Raw genomic sequence first — 23,254 nt, forward strand, 5'->3', positions numbered from 1 at the left:
TTACTAACCAAAGAAACTAAAACCTTTCATATTACGAAGATTATATTCAGAAGGATAATAATAATAACATTATTGTAATAATAAGAAATGTGCGAAAATCGAAAATAAATCATATGACCCTGTTTTCAAGAGCAAGCTGGAAAGAAAAAGCATCATTTTTCTATCAGCGCCAAATTCGTCACAACTTTGAAGTAATATCAAATTAATGCACATCATTGCAAATTAGATACAATTCAGGATGCAAGAAATAAAAAACGGCAATTAAAAAAAGAGGAACTATAAATACACAAAGTAAAAAAAAAAAAAAACTCAGCCAGTCACAATGCAAATAAGAAGGAGGATAAAATGTTCTGTTTTTTAAGGTAGTTCTATAGAATTGACCTAACAATAAAAAAAATCATACCTCTGGCACGGAGTCAAGCTCCCCAAAGACATCAGCAAAGTCTGATGGACTTTTCTTCAGAGTCTGGTCAGCAGGCAGCGTGTTGTCATTGTAAGATGATACAAACTTAAAGTCACTGGTTCTGGATCCTGTTGTCAGGTAGGCATCATAATTATAGGTGCTGCGTAAAGTTCCTGTTCCGTCAACATCTGCGTAATTTGGAGGTAGATAAGCTCCTGGGATAGCTACTGCTCCATCAAACAACAGTCTGGGCTTTCTCCTACGACAAAACCTCACACCAAGGATGATGATGATGAAGGTCAGAAAGAAGGTGGATACAGAAACCAGCGCGATGATCAGATAAGAGGTCAACTTGGAGTTCTTCTCATCAAAAGAAATGTCTTTCAGTTCTGGCACTTCAGCCAAGTTATCAGAAATAAGTAAAAGCATTGAACAGGTGGCAGACAGAGAGGGCTGTCCATTATCTTTCACTGCAACAATCAGGTTCTGTTTCATGCTGTCAGATTCTGAAATGTCTCGCTGTGTCCTGATTTCTCCACTGTGTAGATCAATACTGAAAAGTCCAGGATCTGTGGCTTTGACTATATAATAGGACAGCCAGGCGTTCTGTCCAGAGTCTGCGTCCACTGCTATCACTTTGGACACCAGAGACCCTCCATGTGCAGCTTTAGGGACCAACTCAGTCATGAAGGAGCTGCCCTCTGGTGCTGGATACAAAATCTGAGGAGAGTTGTCATTCACATCAGATATGAACACACTGACGGTCACATTGCTGCTGAGAAGAGGAGAACCATTGTCTCTGGCCATCACTTGGACTTTGAAACTCCTGAACTGTTCATAATCAAATGACCTCACAGCGTGGATCACTCCTGTGTCTCCATTAACAGATAGATAGGAGGACACCGAGGCACCGTTCACCTCACCAGGTAACAGAGAATAAATCACTGTACCGTTTTGTCTCCAGTCAGGATCTCGAGCAGAAACAGTACATAAAGAGGAGCCAGGTTTGTTATTTTCACTCACATATGCGCTGTAGGACTGTTCCTCAAACACAGGTGGGTTGTCATTGATGTCAGCTACAGATAACTGAATAGTTTTAGAGGAGGACAGAGGTGGAGAGCCCTCATCAGTGGCAATTATTGTAATATTGTAACCAGACACTAATTCACGGTCCAGTTGTCCTGTGGTCACTAGAGAATAATAGTTTTTAATAGAAGGAACCAACTTAAAAGGGACATTTTGCTGAATGGAGCAGCTGACCTGTCCATTATTGTGAGAGTCTCTGTCCTGTACATTAATGATGCCCACCTCTGTACCAGGTATTACATTCTCAGGTATGGGGTTGGACAAGGACGTTATGTCTATATCTGGTCTGTTGTCATTTACATCTAAAATATCAATGATAACTTTTGTCTCTGATGAAAGACCATAACCATCTTTTGCCTCCACAAAAATCTCATATCTTGTTCTGTCTTCATAATCTATTTTCCCTGTAACAGTGATCTCCCCTGTTTTAGAATCAAGAGAAAATAAAGACTGAGATTTATCAGAGAGTCGACTAAATTCGTATGTAACCTCGCCATTTATTCCTTCATCTTTATCTGATGCACTTACTGTGATAACTGGAGTTTTTAAAGCAGAGTTTTCAGGTAACCTCGCTGAATACACGGACTCGGTAAATACGGGAGCATTGTCATTAGCGTCGAGAACAGTAACATGTATGACTACAGTCCCTGATCTCGGAGGAGATCCGCCATCTACCGCTGTTAATATAATTCTTAGTTCTTGCTGCTCTTCTCGATCTAACTCTTTATCTAAAACCAGTTCACCATATTTTCTCCCAGGGCTCGTCTGAACATTGAGCACAAAATTGGGGTTTTGCTGCAGGTTGTAGCTTTGGACAGCGTTCTGGCCTATGTCTGCATCGTGCGCAGCATTAATGCGATACCTAGCTCCTTTGTCGGTTGACTCACTGATTTCAAGCTTAATAATATCCTTTGGAAAGATCGGCTCATTGTCATTTATGTCTTGTATTTGCAGAGACAAGCGATGCAGCTCCAGAGGATTTTCCATAAGCAGGTCGTATTTGAGAATACACGTTGGGTTTTCTCCACACTGCTCCTCTCTGTCTATTCTTCCCGTGACAAATAAATCTCCGTTTCTCAGATTAATTCCGATCATCTCTTTGTCGCTTCCTTCCACCTTAACCCGGATTTTACGAGCAGATAGTCTTCCCAGGTCCAGTTTCAGATCTTGTGCGATATTTCCAATTACAGATCCGCGTTTCAGCTCCTCCTGGACGGAATAGGTCAGATCGCAATTGGAGTATTGCACCAGAACAAAGAAAAAAATAACGCCGTGCCATTCTAGATCCCGTCGTTTATGCATCATCTTCAAGTTGGTCTACAAAAGCTACGTCTTCTTTTAATGAGGGTTATTGTATTTCCGAATTAGGTTCTCTACCGCGCTTGTCCACGGATTCTCATATAATAAGACTGGTTCAGCCCGAAAATGTGTGGTGTGCAAAAGCCGATGGAGAACATTTAAATCCAAAACGGGTCTATAGTGACACCGTGAGTTTAAATGATATTACAACGTCTGATCAGAAACAGTGAATATTATTGTGAAGAGCTGTCACATATTCCAACAATATAATTTCAAACTGTAAAATTCATTCTGTTTTACAAAAATGTTATAATTGTAGTGAAAAAAAGAATTGTAATTACATTTTTTCATTATAAACCAATTAACAGAAAAGTTTTATTTTAAATCTCGTAACGTAGTAGAAATTAAACATTTTTAACCTAAAATAATTCTCCGTATTCATTTATTTATTTATTTTAACTCCGCGTTGGCACTAGCAAAACCGATACTTCCCATCCCAGATTTATTTTCTCATTACCGATCGTATCACTTTTTTTTTTCTCGTGACCCGAAAACTAATTCTTGTTCAGCATTCCATAAATTCAGGAAAGTCTCATCAAGAACATCAAACAAATTCATAACAAAAGTAAAAATGGTGTACTAGCCCTTTTAGGTGTGTGCGCGTGTTTGTAACAACAATATGCAAGTCATTTCGAAACTAAAGTCAAAGAGAGGCGAAATAAATTACCATGGCGACTGTAATGTTTGATATTGGTAAGCAATTTGGGGAAAGCAGACATTGCTGAATATGCAACGTTATTCCCCGGAACGCAAATTATTATGAAATGTTTCTACCGTAGAATCATGTTGTGAATGTGCGACGGTACAAATGTAAACAGCAGTGAGAGCGTCTTTTTTTTCAGAACCAAGGACAGAGAAACACATAAAAAAAGCTTTTTTTTTCTAATGCAAAAATCAAAAGCTGGCACAAATATCCACTACCAAAAATAAAGCAGATTATAATATCTCACTGGATGCCAAAGAGCAAAACGCTGTCTTAATTAGCAACATGAAATTAGGATCTCAAAGTACTCAATGTAATACAACTGTGGTGTATTTTCCCACTGCATCTGTGTAGTTATTTTAAATCATTCGCCAGAAAGCAGGTATGCCTAATACATATTCCACAAATCATACAGTATATTTAATAACTTCGCTGTTAGACAGTTAAGAACATAGTAAGGTAATACTATGAGTGATGGAACTTCGTGAAAAAACAGCATTTTTTTAAAATTGATTATAGTAATGAAGACAGTTCATCTTACAATCGAGTTAAAACTAACTACAGTTGAAAATGTTCGGAAAAAAATTGCAAAAGTACAATTAAAGGCCAAAGATCCTGACCAGAAGATGAGTAAAGCGAAACGGTAATTCAGCAGCAAGTGCAAAAACGTCAGTCAGAACATAAAAGCTAAACCATTTCAAGCAGAAAACTGGACAAACGCAGATGCTACAAGACATGGAAACACAAAACAAATGAAAAAACAAAAAAATAAAGCATTTATTTTTTAAGTTAACATGTAAAGAAATATTATGTATTCGATGCAATGTTAAACACAGCGCAAGAATCTACAAACAGCTTTAAAAACACTGTCATACGTCTCAATATGGGAAGAAGCAAAACAAATATTTATCATTATCAAGTTGATTTCAAAACGCAATCTCAAAAACATAGCGGGAAGTATTCCTACCTGAGGAGAGGAATCATTAAGTCCGAATACATCAGCAAAGTCTGTTGGACTTTTCTTCAGAGTCTGGTCAGCAGGCAGCGTGTTGTCATTGTAAGATGATACAAACTTAAAGTCACTGGTTCTGGATCCTGTTGTCAGGTAGGCATCATAATTATAGGTGCTGCGTAAAGTTCCTGTTCCGTCAACATCTGCGTAACTTGGAGGAAGATAAGCTCCTGGGATGGCTACTGCTCCATCAAACAACAGTCTGGGCTTTCTCCTACGACAGAACCTCACACCCAGGATGATGATGATGAAGGTCAGAAAGAAGGTGGACACAGACACCAGTGCAATGATCAGGTAAGAGGTCAACTTGGAGTTCTTCTCATCAAAAGAAATGTCTTTCAGTTCTGGCACTTCAGCCAAGTTATCAGAAATAAGTAAATACATTGAACAGGTGGCAGACAGAGAGGGCTGTCCATTATCTTTCACTGCAACAATCAGGTTCTGTTTCATGCTGTCAGATTCTGAAATGTCCCGCTGTGTCCTGATTTCTCCACTGTGTAGATCAATACTGAAAAGTCCTGGATCTGTGGCTTTGACTATATGATAGGACAGCCAGGCGTTCTGTCCAGAGTCTGCGTCCACTGCTATCACTTTAGACACCAGAGACCCTCCATGTGCAGCTTTAGGGACCAACTCAGTCATGAAGGAGCTGCCCTCTGGTGCTGGGTACAATATCTGAGGAGAGTTGTCATTCACATCAGATATGAACACACTGACAGTCACGTTGCTGCTGAGAGGAGGAGAACCATTGTCTCTGGCCATCACTTGGACTTTAAAACTCCTGAACTGTTCATAATCAAATGACCTCACAGCGTGGATCACTCCTGTGTCTCCATTAACAGATAGATAGGAGGACACCGAGGCACCGTTCACCTCACCAGGTAACAGAGAATAAATCACTGTACCGTTTTGTCTCCAGTCAGGATCTCTAGCAGAAACAGTACATAAAGAGGAGCCAGGTTTGTTATTTTCACTCACATATGCGCTGTAGGACTGTTCCTCAAACACAGGTGGGTTGTCATTGATATCAGCTACAGATAACTGAATAATTTTAGAGGAAGACAGAGGAGGAGAGCCCTGATCAGTGGCAATGATTGTAATGTTGTAATCAGATACTAGTTCACGGTCCAGTTGTCCTGTGGTCACTAGAGAATAATAGTTTTTAATAGAAGGAACCAACTTAAAAGGAACATTTTCCTGGATGGAACAGCTGACCTGTCGATTATTCCCAGAGTCTCTGTCCTGTACATTAATGATCCCCACTTCTGTATTAGGTGACATGTTCTCAGGTATGGGGTTAGACAATGACTTTACATATATAACTGGGGCGTTGTCATTTACATCTATAATATCAATGATAACTTTTGCCTCTGAGGACAGTCCGTAACCATCTTTTGCCTCCACAAAAACCTCAAATCTCGCTCTGTCTTCATAATCTATTTTCCCTGTAACAATCATCTCTCCTGTTTTTGAATCAAGAGAAAATAAAGACTGAGATTTATCAGAGAGTCGACTAAATTCGTATGTAACCTCGCCATTGATTCCTTCATCTTTATCTGATGCACTTACTGTGATGACTGGAGTTTTTAAAGCAGAGTTTTCCGGTAACCTTGCTGAATACACAGCCTCGGTAAATACGGGAGCATTGTCATTAGCGTCGAGAACAGTAACATGTATGACTACAGTCCCTGATCTCGGAGGAGATCCGCCATCTACCGCTGTTAATATAATTCTTAGTTCTTGCTGCTCTTCTCGATCTAACTCTTTATCTAAAACCAGTTCACCATATTTTCTCCCAGGGCTCGTCTGAACATTGAGCACAAAATTGGGGTTTTGCTGCAGGTCGTAGCTTTGGACAGCGTTCTGGCCTATGTCTGCATCGTGCGCAGCATTAATGCGATACCTAGCTCCTTTGTCGGTTGACTCACTGATTTCAAGCTTAATAATATCCTTTGGAAAGATCGGCTCATTGTCATTTATGTCTTGTACCTGCAGAGACAAGCGATGTAGCTCGAGAGGATTTTCCACGAGAAGCTCGTATACAAGAATGCAGGCTGGCTTTTCTCCACAAAGCTCCTCTCTGTCTATTCTTCCCGTGACAAATAAATTTCCGTTCTTCAGGTTAATTCCGACATACTGCTTTTCGCGTCCTTCCATTTCAACACGAGCTTTACGTGTTGCTAGTTTCCCCACGTCCAGTCCCAGATCTTGCGCGATATTTCCGATAACAGACCCATGTTTAAGCTCCTCTTGGATGGAATAAGTCAGATCTCCGCCAGCGAAAGGCATCAGAAAAAAGAAAAAAAATATACCGTGTTGGCTTTGAAGGCGGCGTCTATTCATCATTTCAACGCTGCTCTCCAAAAGCCACACCATTTATTAGTGAAGGTTAAAAATTGAATAGTAACGCGCTTTTGCCGCACTTGCAAAAAAGGCTCTGTTTTTCTATAGAACAGAGGTAAAACCCAGTTGCGGGTGGTGTGCAAAGCAGTGGAGCAACATTTAAATCCAAAGAAAGTCTATAGTGACACCGTGAGTTTAAATGATATTACAACACTTCAGAGATTTTTTTTTTTAGTCTGACCCTATTTTGGTATCAAATCTTCTTGCAATAAAATGTTTTCCATACATCACGTTTAAATCATTTATTTTAATATTACAAGTAAGAAAAAGATTTCTCACCTTGATTTGAGTTACATTGCACAGAAGTATCCAAATGAAATCATTGTCAAACGTCGCAACCGCAATAACTTAATGCACATTTGACATACTTAAAACCACTAAATAAATACTAAAAATATTTATTTTTGTTGGAGATATTTACCAGAAAAATTCCTTTTATTGGATACATTTTCACACACCACGCACAAATTACCAATTGAAAGTAAAAAAAAAAAATGTTTTTATCTAATTGAAATATGAAATAAATGCGAAGAGACAGCAAAATTTAGACAATGGTGTCGCAAAGAAAAATCCATAATTTTCATTTCTAGGGGAATATTAAACTATCTACGTAGTGTATTTCTTACGGAATTGTAGATTAAATGCATCATCGATACTCAACCCAATCTCAATCTCACTCCCTACTCGTCATGTATTGACGCAGGGGAAGGTCCGTCGGCGTCACATATTGACGCGCAGGGTACCCCTTTCGCGTCAATATGTGACGCGAGGGGCTTTACTCTATGTGTTGCACACTCGAACAAAAGTGATGTCGAGACATGCGGTTGTTGTAAATTTCCTTTACTTTCCTTTTTTTCTCGAAACACGAACATCCATAATCCAACGTGCGTCACACTCAGGCTGCTAGCTCCTACTCGGCTTCTTCAACACGCAAGCACTTAGGACCCAAAGCTGCCCTAAGCGCCTATTCAAAAGTGATGCTTTTCTAAACTCATTTCACTCTCAGCCAGAATAGTTATCAACATATATATGAATGTACAGCTTCACATGGACAATGAATCGCAGTGCTTTTTAATAAGAAAACAAAGCAAAATATTCATAGGAACAAGAATAGAATCATTTTAATGGAAGGGGGGGGGGGGGGGGTCCTTGATCTAAAGTCCCCAGCAACTGGTCCCTCACATATGCCTTACCGTAATTTTTGCCCTAAAACTAACCAAATCGTCGGGGTTTTGAAGGTTCGGCAGCGGTTACAAGAACCCTTCGCGTCAATAATCCACGTAAAACATGTGACCTTCCCAAGTCGTCACATATTGACGCGAAGGGGGTCAATATATATTGACGTCCCAACTCGTCAAAATATGACGAGTCGGGAGTGAGAATGTGTTGCGATACTAGTTGTTCTCATAATTTCTTTAGTATTTTTTCTACAATTCCATAAATTTGACCTGACATACCAATATACAAAATATGATTATTCTGCTTAATTTATTCAAATTGAACAGACAACGGTGGAAAAGCAAGGTTTTACCAATAGATGCTGTTATTTCCACATTTCTCAGCAGATGCATCAATATTAGGTAAAAAAGCTGTCAGGCTTGACAACACCACAATTTATTTCAGCACCACGGACAGTTACATACACTAAAACACACACAGACACATGCCCATATACACCAAAAAAGGACCAACATCCACTTTAAAAATATGACAGCCATGTTGTGACTCAATTGGAATTCAAAAGCGGCTGAGCATTACTGTATGATGAATAGTGAAAAATACATGTACAAAATTATAGATGTAAAAATTTTAAAATATGTTTATTATCCAAAATATATTTACTCATAAGGTAAAACTATTCCTACCTCAGGTGAAGTATTGATATCTCCAAAGACATCTTCTAATTCTGATGGATGTTTCCTCAGAGTCTGGTCAGCAGGCAGCGTGTTGTCATTGTAGGATGATACAAACTTAAAGTCACTGGTTCTAGATCCTGTTGTCAGGTAGGCATCATAATTATAGGTGCTGCGTAAAGTTCCTGTTCCGTCAACATCTGAGTAATTTGGAGGAAGATAAGCTCCTGGTATGGCTACTGCTCCATCAAACAACAGTCTGGGCTTTCTTCTGCGACAAAACCTCACACCCAGGATGATGATGATGAAGGTCAGAAAGAAGGTGGACACAGAAACCAGCGCAATGATCAGATAAGAGGTTAAGGTGGAGTTCTTATCATCATAAGAAATGTCTTTTAGTTCTGGCACCTCAGCCAAGTTATCAGAAATAAGTAAATAAATGGAACAGGTGGCAGACAGAGAGGGCTGTCCATTATCTTTCACTGCAACTATCAGGTTCTGTTTCATGCTGTCAGATTCGGAAATGTCCCGCTGAATCCTGAGTTCTCCACTGTGTAGATCAATACTGAAAAGTCCCGGAACTGAAGATTTAATTATATGATAGGATAGCCAGGCGTTCTGTCCAGAGTCTGCGTCCACTGCTATCACTTTGGACACCAGAGACCCTCCATGTGCAGCTTTAGGGACCAACTCAGTCATGAAGGAGCTGCTGTCTGGTGCTGGATACAATATCTGAGGAGAGTTGTCATTCACATCAGATATGAACACACTGACAGTCACGTTGCTGCTGAGAGGAGGAGAACCATTGTCTCTGGCCATCACTTGGACTTTAAAACTCCTGAACTGTTCATAATCAAATGACCTCACAGCGTGGATCACTCCTGTGTCTCCATTAACAGATAGATAGGAGGACACCGAGGCACCGTTCACCTCACCAGGTAACAGAGAATAAATCACTGTACCGTTTTGTCTCCAGTCAGGATCTCGAGCAGAAACAGTACATAAAGAGGAGCCAGGTTTGTTATTTTCACTCACATATGCGCTGTAGGACTGTTCCTCAAACACAGGTGGGTTGTCATTGATATCAGCTACAGATAATTGAATCATTTTAGAGGAAGACAGAGGTGGAGAGCCCTCATCTGTGGCAAAGATTGTAACGTTGTAACCAGACACTAATTCACGGTCAAGAGTTCCTGTGGTCACTAGAGAATAATAGTTCTTTATAGAAGGAACCAACTTAAAAGGGACATTTTGCTGGATAGAGCAGCGAACTTGTCCATTATTCTCTGAATCTCTATCCTGCACGTTAATGATGGCCACCTCTGTACCAGGTGACACGTTCTCAGGTATGGGGCTGGAGAGTGATTTTGTATAAATCACTGGAGCATTATCATTTACATCAGTGATATCAATTATGACCTTAGAATAGGAGGTGAGTCCTAATCCATCTTTTGCTGTCACCCTAAGTTCAAACAATGACACCGTTTCAAAATCAACTGCTCTCATCAATTTAATTTCACCTGCTTTACTGTCTATGTCAAATATATCCTTGACCTCATCAGAAATGTGTCCAAAATCATATGTAACCTCGCCATTAATTCCCACGTCTGCATCAGTTGCTCCAACTGTCAGAACAACAGTACCTACTGGAGAGTTTTCCGGCATACTGGTTTTGTAAATTGACTGCTTGAACACAGGAACGTTGTCATTTGCATCCAAGACATTTATATGAATCATCACGCTACCTGTCCTTTGCGGAGATCCACCATCTAAAGCCGTCAAAAGAAGACTGATTTCTTTTAATTTTTCACGGTCAAGTTCTCTGCTCAAGACAAGCTCCACGGAATTAGTCCCAACACCGAGAATGAAATGTTCATTGTTCTGCAGGTTGTACGTCTGCACTGAGTTTTGGCCGACGTCTGCATCATGAGCTTCCTCTATTGGAAATCGCGCACCTTTTGCTGCAGATTCCCTTATGTCAATTAGGATCAATTCTTTATTAAACTGCGGAGCGTTATCGTTTATATCCTGAACATGCAGATTTAGCCGATGCAGCTCTAACGGATTCTCCAACATAAGCTCTTGTTTCAAAACGCAGGATGCTTTGTCTCCACAAAGGCCTTCTCTGTCGAGCCTGTCAGAGACAACTAAATCTCCGTTACGGATGTCGATGTCAAAATAATGTTTGTCACTTCCTTCCGTATCAATACGAGCTTTTCGAGCGGACAGTTTGCTGACCTCGAGACTCAAGTCTTTGGCGATATTTCCGACCACTGATCCTCGCCGCATCTCCTCTGGAAACGAATACCTCAAATCTCCCTCTGCCAAATGTACAGAAAGAAAAAGCACGCCACAGACAAGACACTGGACTGCAGAGCTCGTGATAGCCATCCTCGTTGTCTAATCCTTGTCAAAACGGAAAAAAAAGTTAAAAGGGAAAAAAAAAGGAATTTATGCTGAAATCCTCGCAGTCCAAAATCGCATTTCTCCCTCTTCTGATCGGCTACAGAAGCCCTGCCTCACGGTCTCTGTCATAATGCTGTGACGATACTGACAGCAAAACGTATGGTGTTGGCACACAGCGACCTCTTGAGTAAGCACGATAAATTGCTACCTGGGGTTCCACCAAGACAAAACCAACATTTAATTTTACTAGCCAATACAAAGTTTGAAATATCTAAAAGTGATCACTGACTGAAGAGGTCCCTCTCTCATGCATGCTAACCTGAGCACAACTTATATTTAAATGCTTGCCACAGAACTGCCTCAATTTAACTGTAACATCTGAACACGATGGAGTTGCAACATCTTCTGTCAAAAAAAAAAAAAAACATATACGTTTCCTAAATAGCTGTAAACCATTAAAACATGTTATGTGAGAAACGTCCTTCTGACATGATGAAAAAGACTATGCACCAAATGGAAAGTTTTAGATGTCCAATAATCACTACAAAGACCATACTCAATAAAATAAATTTAAAAAGTAATGAAAAAAATCCAGTTTTTGTTTGACTGCTTTAGAAAAATTGTAATATGGTGGCACTTAAAAGAAAAATTCTCACTAATATCAAACTGATCTATTTTCAACAGACACAAAGACATATCCGAAATCCTTCACCAAACACAAATAACTACATTTGAAATAATTAATGCATTGCATGTTATGAAGTTGAAACTACAGCAGAGGGAGCAGAAATGGGTGACTGAGGAAAGTGGAAAAAATAGAGCTTAACGTGCTAAAGCAGATGTGACAAAAAACAACTGCTTCAAATGAAATAGCCACAAAACTGTTGATCATTCAGAAAGAATATATATTTCTTCAAGAGACAGGGCTCGCTATTACCAGAATAGAATAATTTTTACTTTAGAATAGGATTGTGACAATTATTTCACTTCCGTCTTATCAAAACATCAAAACAACAACAATATTAATTTTTAAAAAAATCAACAATGATTTAATCTTCCTCAAAAACAATAATAAATAGAAACTAATTGGGAACACTTACCAATAAATACATAATTTTATATTAGGCTAATGGAGATAATCAAAGTTGCTACAGCAACAAAGAAATGCATATCTCTCCTACAGTTTGTTTCTCCACAAATAACTAATCAGCAACATTCATCAAGCGATGAAAAATGTCATTTTCCAATATGACCATTGAAAAAGAAAGGAACATTTTGCTTAAACCTTGAATACAAAGCGAGTGAGATGTAAGAGTAAGATGTCTTTATGGTGAAAAAGCATTTAAATAAACATGTTATTAACACCAGAGAGGAATCATTATTTCCAACCATATCAGTAAACTCGGTTGAGCTTTTTTCAGAGTTTGGTCAACAGGTTGTGTGTTGTCAATGTACGACGATACAAACGTAAAGTTGTTGGGTTAAAAGATCCTATTGTCACATATACGTCTTAGCGCATTTACATCATGCAATATGATGCAAACCTCTTAAAAAAGAAAAAGCTATATCATGAGATGCAAAGCTGAAAAAGCATATCTATCATTTTAAGAAAAGCAGAAGCTTGTGGTTCAGATCACAAGTTTACTTAAAGGGACGCATTTTATAGAAACATAAAAAACAAGCTGTTGAAAAGGCAGCCTAAATGGCAGACAAATAGAAGCAACATATATACAATTTTACACAGACCTTCCAGCTTTGGAATATGGAAACAAAATTAATATCCAAACAATAACACTTAAGAATTTCAAAGAACAACAGTAAAAGTGTTTTCAGAGAAAAATACATCAAGAATGATTACAGAAAACAACAAACAATACAAATAGAAAAAAAATGATTAAAATGTAGTTCTAACACTTGGAAAACAACATAATATTTAGGCCTACCTCTGGAGATTCCTCTGATTGACCAAAAATATCAGCAAATTCAGTTGGACTTTTCTTCAGAGTCTGGTCAGCAGGCAGCGTGTTGTCATTGTAAGATGAAACAAACTTAAAGTCACTGGTTCTAGATCCTGTTGTCAGGTAGGCATCATAATTATAGGTGCTGCGTAAAGTTCCTGTTCCGTCAACATCTGCATAATTTGGAGGAAGATAAGCTCCTGGGATGGCTACTGCTCCATCAAACAACAGTCTGGGCTTTCTTCTGCGACAAAACCTCACACCCAGGATGATGATGATGAAGGTCAGAAAGAAGGTGGACACAGAAACCAGCGCGATGATCAGATAAGAGGTCAACTTGGAATTTTCATCATACGAAATATCTTTAAATTCTGGCACTTCTGCCAAGTTATCAGAAATAAGTAAAAACATTAAACAGGTGGCAGACAGAGAGGGCTGTCCATTATCTTTCACTGCAACAATCAGGTTCTGTTTCATGCTGTCAGATTCTGAAATGTCTCGCTGTGTCCTGATTTCTCCACTGTGCAAATCAATACTGAAAAGTCCAAGATCTGTGGCTTTGACTATATGATATGAAAGCCAGGCGTTCTGTCCAGAGTCTGCGTCCACTGCTATCACTTTGGACACCATAGACCCTCCATGTGCAGCTTTGGGGACCAACTCAGTCATGAAGGAGCTGCCCTCTGGTGCTGGATACAATATCTGAGGAGAGTTGTCATTCACATCTGATATGAACACACTGACAGTCACGTTGCTGCTGAGAGGAGGAGAACCATTGTCTCTGGCCATCACTTGGACTTTAAAACTCCTGAACTGTTCATAATCAAATGACCTCACAGCGTGGATCACTCCTGTGTCTCCATTAACAGATAGATAGGAGGACACCGAGGCACCGTTCACCTCACCAGGTAACAGAGAATAAATCACTGTACCGTTTTGTCTCCAGTCAGGATCTTGAGCAGAAACAGAGCATAAAGTTGAGCCAGGTTTGTTATTTTCACTCACATATGCGCTGTAGGACTGTTCCTCAAACACAGGTGGGTTGTCATTGATGTCAGCTACAGATAACTGAATAGTTTTAGAGGAGGACAGAGGAGGAGAGCCCTGATCAGTGGCAATTATTGTAATGTTGTAATCAGATACTAATTCACGGTCCAGTTGTCCTGTTGTCACCAGAGAATAATAGCTTTTAATAGAAGGAACTAATTTAAAAGGGATGTCTTCTTGAATGGAGCAGTGGATCTGTCCATTCTTATTAGAGTCTCTGTCCTGAACGTTAATGATGCCCACCTCTGTACCTGGTAGTGTATTTTCTGGAACAGGGTTTTTAAGCGATTTTATTAACGTTAGTGGAATGTTGTCATTGACATCCGTGACGTCAATTATTAATGTGGACGAAGAAACTAAACCAGGACCATCCTTGGCAGTAATTTGCATTTCATAGGATGGTTTTGCTTCATAATCTAATGTTCCAGTAAGCTTAACATCTCCAGTTATTGGATCAAGAGAAAATACGTTATTGTCGTCAGAAATGTGATCAAAATCATATGTCACTTCTCCATTTACTCCCTCATCGGCATCTTTTGCGGTTACTTTAACAACCACAGCATCTAATGGAGAGTTTTCAGGCAGACTAGCCCTATAAACGGCCTCGGTGAACACCGGGGCGTTATCATTAGCGTCCAGCACAGTAACATGAACAACAGCAGTACCTGATCTCCGAGGAGCGCCCCCGTCCGTTCCTACAAGCACAATTGTTAGCGTCTGCGTTTGTTCTCTGTCCAACTCTTTTTCTAAAACTAACTCACTGTATTTTCCTCCACCACTTTTAGAAATAACATTGAGTCTGAAGTGTTCGTTCTTCCCAATACTGTATTCCTGAACGGCGTTAATTCCGATATCTGCATCATGGGCCTCTTCCAAGCGATAACGACTTCCCTTCGCTGCGGATTCACTAATTTCAAAATGGATATCCTTCTTTTTAAATTGTGGTGAATTGTCATTAATATCTTGGATGTTAAGCATAACGCGACGGAGCTCTAATGGCTCTTCTAAAACGAGCTCTTGTGTTAAAACACACAACGACTTCTTTCCACAAAGCCCCTCTCTGTCGATCCTGTCTGCAACAATAATGTCTCCGGTGCTCAGATTAACGTCACAATACCGTTTGCCGTTTCCGTCAGCTTCTATGCGAGCCTTTCGAGCAGCCAGTTTGCTCACTTCAAGACCCATTTCTTTCGCTAAATTTCCAATAACTGAGCCTCGCTCCATCTCCTCGGGAAAAGAGTAGGACCCATCTCCAAAGGCGGCTTGCGGCACATGAAAAAATATCCCAAGAAAGGAGATCAAGAATGCTTTGTTCTCCATCGTCCATTCATTCACCTATTAATGCGAGAAGTAAAGGTTGAAAGTACAAAAACAACAAAGGAGAAGAAGATTTCTGTCGAAAATGTGTGGGGACCTTTCTTAAATGTGATATTTTGTGGTTTAGTCAGCGGAAGGTCTGCAGTCAGTTTGAAATGAAAGGTTGAACAGCGATAGAGGAAGGGTTTAGCAAGGAAATCTGAAGGAGAGCGACACCGTGTGTAAAATTCCAGCATTACACAAACCGTATAATTTCCTGGAAATGGAACGTAATAGCAGGTCTCATACAGACTAAAAATCTAACAAGGCATGGATTTAATGCAGTCAGAAATGTCTTAATCTCACGGCAAAGTTAATGTGAGAGAGGAGTCTGAACTGGGTTCGTTTCAGCACCGCGGACAGAGGCAAAGCCACTATTTGCCAGTGCTGAAAATGTAATTTTATACACATACAGACAAAAAGAAAAAAATATCGATCAGCTTACATTGTGAATATTCTACAAGAAACCAACTTCGTTTTGTCTGCTTAATGACTGACGATAAGTTATGTATAATGGTTCCTCTAAATAAAACAAAAGATAACACGTTGAATTATCTCCCAACCGTTGTCAGATAGACGTCATATATGTAAGTGCTGAGTAAAGCAGCCTTTAACATCTATGTAATTGGGGGGAGAAGTATCTCGGGGGTTGTCGACACCCCCAAACACAAAAATCTGAAATTTCAGCTTTTAATTTTTTGTCAGGTAAAAAATAAGGCTGCATAAAGTCATTGGGTCATCTACAACTGCAAAATTGGAGAGGAGGAAAGCACCGTGTAAAGCTAGAGCTCCATAAAACAACAGTCTCGGCTTTCCCTTGTGACAGAACATCACAGCCAACATGATGATGTAAAAGGTCAGAATTGAAAGGGACATAGAATGTGATCAGAAAAGATGTCAGTTTGTACTTCTTGTTATCATAAGCACAACTCCAAACGACGCTCATGCTATAACCTAGCAAAAATAAATTAAAATATATTCGTAAAGAACAACCCAGACATAAAAAAACCTCCTTAAGATTATATAGAAATATGTCATTCTGACATTTAGATTCTTACCTGGGGAGAATCATCATTATCAGTCAAAGACTGGAGGAAATCTGTCGGACTTTTCTTCAGAGTCTGGTCAGCAGGCAGTGTGTTGTCATTGTAAGATGATACAAACTTAAAGTCACTGGTTCTGGATCCTGTTGTCAGGTAGGCATCATAATTATAAGTGCTGCGTAAAGTTCCTGTTCCGTCAACATCTGCGTAATTTGGAGGAAGATAAGCTCCTGGGATGGCTACTGCTCCATCAAACAACAGTCTGGGCTTTCTTCTACGACAAAACCTCACACCAAGGATGATGATGATGAAGGTCAGAAAGAAGGTGGACACAGAAACCAGCGCGATGATTAGATAAGAGGTCATCTTGGAGTTCTTCTCGTCATAAGAAATGTCTTTCAGTTCTGGAACTTCAGCCAAGTTGTCAGAAATAAGTAAAAACATTGAACAGGTGGCAGACAGAGAGGGCTGTCCATTATCTTTCACTGCAACAATCAGGTTCTGTTTCATGCTGTCAGATTCTGAAATGTCTCGCTGTGTCCTGATCTCTCCACTGTGTAGATCAATACCGAAAAGTCCAGGATCTGTGGCTTTGACTATTTGATAGGACAGCCAGGCGTTCTGTCCAGAGTCTGCGTCCACTGCTATCACTTTGGACACCAGAGACCCTCCATGTGCAGCTTTAGGGACCAACTCAGTCATGAAGGAGCTGCCCTCTGGTGCTGGATACAATATCTGAGGAGAGTTGTCATTCACATCAGATATGAACACACTGACAGTCACGTTGCTGCTGAGAGGAGGAGAACCATTGTCTCTGGCCATCACTTGGACCTTGAAACTCCTGAACTGTTCATAATCAAATGACCTCACAGCGTGGATCACTCCTGTGTCTCCATTAACAGATAGATAGGAGGACACCGAGGCACCGTTCACCTCTCCAGGTAACAGAGAATAAATCACTGTACCGTTTTGTCTCCAGTCAGGATCTCTAGCAGAAACAGTACATAAAGAGGAGCCAGGTTTGTTATTTTCACTCACATATGCGCTGTAGGACTGTTCCTCAAACACAGGTGGGTTGTCATTGATATCAGCTACAGATAAATGGATAATTTTAGAGGAGAACAGAGGTGGAGAGCCCTGGTCAATAGCAGTGATTGTAATGTTGTAATCAGACATTAATTCACGGTCCAGTGACCCTGTGGTGACCAATGAATAATAGTTTTTAATCGACGGAACCAATTTAAATGGGACGTTTTGCTCGATGGAGCAGCGGACCTGTCCATTAATATCAGAATCTCTGTCCTGTACATTAATGATTCCCACCTCTGTTCCAGGTGACACACTTTCTGTCACGGGATTCGTCAGAGATTTCACATAAATGACAGGGAAGTTGTCATTCACATCGGTAATCTCAATAATTACTTTAGAATCAGTTGAAAGTCCATAGCCATCTTTAGCATTAATGCGCATTTCATATTCAGAATTACTCTCGAAATCAAGACTCCCAATGACTTTTACTTCCCCTGTTTTGTTATTTAGTGTAAAAACCCTTTTAGCTCTTTCTGGGATGCGGCTAAATTCGTACGTAACTTCCCCATTTACACCCTCATCTGCATCGGCAGCTTTAACAGTTACTGCGACGGAGTCATGGGGCGCGTTTTCAGGAAGACTTGCTCTGTAAACTGCCTGATCAAAAACGGGCGCGTTATCATTAGCATCAAGAACAGTGACGTGTATATTTACGGTCCCTGACCTCCGTGGGTTTCCATCATCAACAGCAATGATGGTGAAATTCAACTCACGCTCCTTTTCACGATCTAACTCTTTGTCTAAAACTAGCTCGATGGTTCTGGATCCATCAGTATCTTCTCTAACTGATAAAACAAAATGTTCATTTGTTTGCAAGCTGTACTGTTTTACCGTATTCTGTCCGATGTCCGCGTCATGGGCTTCATTAACACGAAACCGCGCTCCCTTAACAGCTGATTCCGTTATTTCTAGTTTAACTGCATCTTTAGGAAAAACTGGGAAATTATCGTTCACGTCTTGAATATGCAGAGAAATCCGATGCAGCTCCAAGGGGCTTTCTAAAACCAATTCATATTTCAGCAAGCATGAAGTCTTCTCGCCGCACAGCTCCTCTCTGTCAATCCTTTGCTTTATGACAAAATTTCCCGTTCTTAGATCAAGATCACAGAAATGCTGATTGGCGTCCTCAGTATCAATCCGAGCTTTTCGAGTGGACATTTTCCCCACTTCCAGTCCGAGGTCTTTAGCAATATTTCCGACAATGGAACCAGGCCTCATCTCCTCTGGAACGGAATAGCTCAGGTCTGCAGCAGAGGTGTCTATGTAAAAAGCCAAACCGCACATGATACTCAAGAAAAAATATCCACTAAAGCCCATGGTTTCAATTCAACTTTGATACAAACAAACCCCGCCTTTCTTCGAAAAACCAGGATATTTATAAAATGCAGGTAGGTAAAGGAAGCTCTTGGAACAATGGAGATTCTGGTTTCACATCACGTTTGCGATATTGCTAAGGGTGGAGAACAAAGACTGTCTGCAAGCCAATAGCGACTCCATGAGTAGATATTGAACATTACAAAACGCAAGAAACCAAAATAAGTCTGAAAATCACAATTCCACTAGAAAGACTACATCAAAAAACCTCTACTTTAAATCACAATTAAAATAATTCCTCAGATATTTTCCATCTAAAATAGGAGGCATAAACATGTATTTCAGCACCACGGAAAGCAGGTTCTGTACCCTCCAGCCCCTCACACACACTCTCTCTCACTTCTGTCCACAGAAAAGGGAATAAATAAATAAATAAACTGCTCCAAAGTCTTCACTTTAATAAAGCAAGCAGTTATTTATTATTTTTATTTGACATTAGCTTAAAATGCTTAATAATAAATTGCGTAAGGAGAACCCATTGTTTCATTGAAGGATATTTTCATTTTACATTTTTCATCCTGAGACTTGAATAAAAAACACTATCAAGTTCAAGAGATCTTTAAGTTCGTTAAAAGTCCATATTCTCAAATAATTTCGGATACTTTTGACTAAATTTTTTTAAAAACTACTACGTCTTAGAAGGGGAATGGTGAATTGTAAAATAAATAACTAGGTCCCAATTTACCTTGATGAAATCTTTAAAAGGTTTTGTGAAAACTCGCAAAATGTTTGAAAGATGTCAATTGGCGATTTTGGGTGATGGGATCACATTAGTTGATCGGCATGATGTTATATTTAGTCTGTGTTTCTCCGTTAACATGTGTTTCCTCACAGCAACACACCGCAGGTAAAGCGTGAGTAGTTCACTGTGGTGCGAGAAGTGGGCTTTGGTGTTATTTTTTTCGCCGTTTCCCCATCGGATACCGTCTATCCTGCGCCTAAAAACAGAAAACTAAATTGCCATAAACACGCAGAAAGGAAAATCTGTGGGCGTGGAGTTTTTTAATTGCAATAAATAATCGGATAAAAAAATTCTATGAATATTGTAAAGAAACAAATAAAATGTTCTTTAAATTGTGCATTAATATATATATATATATATATATATATATATATATATATATATATATATACACTGCTCAAAAAAATAAAGGTTACACTTTAAGTGTTAAACACCTGTTTAAGTGTTCCCTTTATTTTTTTGAGCAGTGTACATATGTGTGTGTGTATGTATGTATATTTAACACATAATTTAAACAACATTAAACATAATTAAAACATTTTTAATATCATTTTAAATAATTGCCTACCTCCAACGATTCATCTGGCCGGATAAGTACCTCAGCGAAATCTGATGGACTTTTCTTCAGAGTCTGGTCAGCAGGCAGCGTGTTGTCATTGTAAGATGAAACAAACTTAAAGTCACTGGTTCTGGATCCTGTTGTCAGGTAGGCATCATAATTATAGGTGCTGCGTAAAGTTCCTGTTCCATCAACATCTGCATAATTTGGAGGAAGATAAGCTCCTGGGATGGCTACTGCTCCATCAAACAACAGTCTGGGCTTTCTCCTACGACAAAATCTCACACCAAGGATGATGATGATGAAGGTCAGAAAGAAGGTGGACACAGAAACCAGTGCAATGATCAGATAAGAGGTCATCTTGGAGTTCTTCTCATCAAAAGAAATGTCTTTAAATTCTGGCACCTCAGCCAAGTTATCAGAAATAAGTAAATACATTGAACAGGTGGCAGACAGAGAGGGCTGTCCATTATCTTTCACTGCAACAATCAGGTTCTGTTTCATGCTGTCAGATTCTGAAATGTCCCGCTGTGTCCTGATCTCTCCACTGTGTAGATCAATGCTGAAAAGTCCAAGATCTGTGGCTTTGACTATATGATAGGATAGCCAGGCGTTCTGTCCAGAGTCTGCATCCACTGCTATCACTTTGGACACCAGAGACCCTCCATGTGCAGCTTTAGGGACCAACTCAGTCATGAAGGAGCTGCCCTCTGGTGCTGGATACAATATCTGAGGAGAGTTGTCATTCATATCTGATATGAACACACTGACAGTCACGTTGCTGCTGAGAGGAGGAGAACCATTGTCTCTGGCCATCACTTGGACTTTAAAACTCCTGAACTGTTCATAATCAAATGACCTCACAGCGTGGATCACTCCTGTGTCTCCATTAACAGATAGATAGGAGGACACCGAGGCACCGTTCACCTCACCAGGTAACAGAGAATAAATCACTGTACCGTTTTGTCTCCAGTCAGGATCTCTAGCAGAAACAGTACATAAAGAGGAGCCAGGTTTGTTATTTTCACTCACATATGCGCTGTAGGACTGTTCCTCAAACACAGGTGGGTTGTCATTGATATCAGCTACAGACAACTGAATAGTTTTAGAGGAGGACAGAGGTGGAGAGCCTTCATCAGTGGCAATGATTGTAATGTTGTAATCAGATACTAGTTCACGGTCCAGTTGTCCTGTGGTAACCAGAGAATAATAGTTTTCAATTGAAGGCACTAACTTAAAAGGAACTTTTTGTAGGATGGAGCAGCGGACATGTCCATTTTTATCAGAGTCTCTGTCCTGAACATTAATGATGCCCACTTCTGTACCAGATGAGACGTTCTCAGGTATTGGGTTTGACAGGGATTTCAGGTAAATTTCTGGCGCATTATCGTTCACATCATTAACATCAATTAACACTTCAACATGCGAGTTCAGTCCTAATCCATCTTTCGCTTTAACTCTTATTTCAAAGGAATGTCTTTCTTCATAGTCGATTGCTCCCATCACAGTTATTTCTCCCGTTCTGGAATCAATCGAAAACAAATTCGCCACGTCTTCAGTCATGTGGCCAAATTGATAGGTGACATCTCCATTGACTCCCTCATCTGCATCAGTAGCGCTAACAGAAACCACTATTGTGTTTAAGGGCGCGTTTTCAGGCACAGTCGCCTTATAAACTGTCTGAGGAAACACTGGGGCGTTATCATTAGCATCCAGCACTGTTACATGTATGACCACTGTACCTGATTTCTGAGGAGATCCGCCATCTAAAGCTGTAAGAAGTAAATTGATTTCCTTTTGTTTCTCCCGATCAAGTTTATTCTCCAGCTTCAGTTCAACCTTGCTGCCATCTGCAGCAAGAATAAAATTATCATTCGTTTGAAGTATGTATCTTTGCACTCCATTTGAACCTATATCGGCATCATGGGCGTCCTCGATAGAGAAACTGTATCCTTTCTCTGCCGATTCGCTTATTTCCATTTCGATCAATTTTTCATTGAAGTGTGGCGAATTGTCGTTCACGTCTAGTATATGAAGGCTTAAACGATGAAGCTCCAGCGGGTTTTCCAACACCAGACCTGCTTTTAGAACACACGCAGATTTTTTGCCGCAAAGGCTTTCTCTGTCTATCCGTTCCGACAAAATCAAATCTCCGGTGTTCATTGCAAAATCACAGTAGCGCTTCCGAGTGCCTTCAAAGTCAACACGGGCTTGTCGAGACGCTAAAGTCCGCAGATCAACGCCCAGATCCTTTGCTACATTTCCAACAACAGATCCCCGTTTCATCTCTTCTGGAATAGAATAGCTCAGATCCCCACGTACCTCTTGCGGCGCGTCAAAAAATAAAGCAAAGCACAAAATCAGGCCAAGTCTTGCGAATCCTTTGTCTCTCATCTTGATTAAAAATGCGTTTTGGTCGTTTTTGAAGGACACCATAGCGAATGTTTCAAAACACCGTTAAAACACGAAGTCATAAAACGCATACAGCCACCAGTAACAGTTCAACATGGCCACTATATTCTAACATTTCCTTTGTAAAATGCAAACTGAATATCCAGTCAGCAGTGGGTGGAGTGGTCCACGATAGTTTTCTGACAGCCAAGAGCGACATCTCCAGTCGCCTTTTATTTTCACTCCATGTCTCCTAGCATAACCACAAACAAAATGCATAAAATTTATATTAAAAAAAACGAGATCTATTTTTTTTTTAAGATTGAAACTAAATACGCACAGCATACCTTCAAAGGAGCCAAAAGATACAACGGATATGTCTTTAAACTTCAGTTACTTAAAGTTTTGCTTCAGATGTATTACAGGTTTTTTCCGTGGTTAAATTAATAGAAAATTCTTGATTCCTCATA

General features: G+C 39.9%; 2 protein-coding genes across 6 annotated transcripts in view; both read right to left on the reverse strand.

Annotated features, from left to right (window-relative positions):
- Positions 1 to 22,911, reverse strand: part of LOC102232233 (protocadherin gamma-C5-like) — a 255,082-nt gene extending 232,171 nt beyond the window's left edge. Inside the window, exon 1 of one of the 5 annotated variants that reach the window (XM_023328430.1) lies at positions 20,403 to 22,911. In XM_023328430.1, the coding sequence (XP_023184198.1) occupies positions 20,403 to 22,829 (2,427 nt within the window). In that variant the 5' untranslated portion in view covers positions 22,830 to 22,911. Of the gene's footprint in view, positions 1 to 403; positions 2,881 to 4,518; positions 7,003 to 8,831; positions 11,338 to 16,644; positions 19,150 to 20,402 lie in introns of those variants that run through there. The other 4 variants (XM_023328444.1, XM_023328457.1, XM_023328432.1 and 1 more) reach the window with 4 other exon arrangements.
- Positions 13,133 to 15,550, reverse strand: LOC102223956 (protocadherin gamma-A10-like). Its single transcript, XM_023328613.1, has one exon. It carries the CDS (start codon positions 15,548 to 15,550, stop codon positions 13,133 to 13,135), a length of 2,418 nt encoding a protein of 805 aa, XP_023184381.1.
- Positions 22,912 to 23,254: the final 343 nt, after the last annotated feature.

Source organism: Xiphophorus maculatus, chromosome 23, assembly GCF_002775205.1.
Source record: "Xiphophorus maculatus strain JP 163 A chromosome 23, X_maculatus-5.0-male, whole genome shotgun sequence".
Taxonomy (NCBI): Eukaryota; Metazoa; Chordata; class Actinopteri; order Cyprinodontiformes; family Poeciliidae; genus Xiphophorus; species Xiphophorus maculatus.

Excerpts from the sequence above, each read along its gene's own strand:
- LOC102223956 (XM_023328613.1), bottom strand. The coding sequence starts at position 15,550 with ATGGAGAACAAAGCATTCTTGATCTCCTTTCTTGGGATATTTTTTCAT.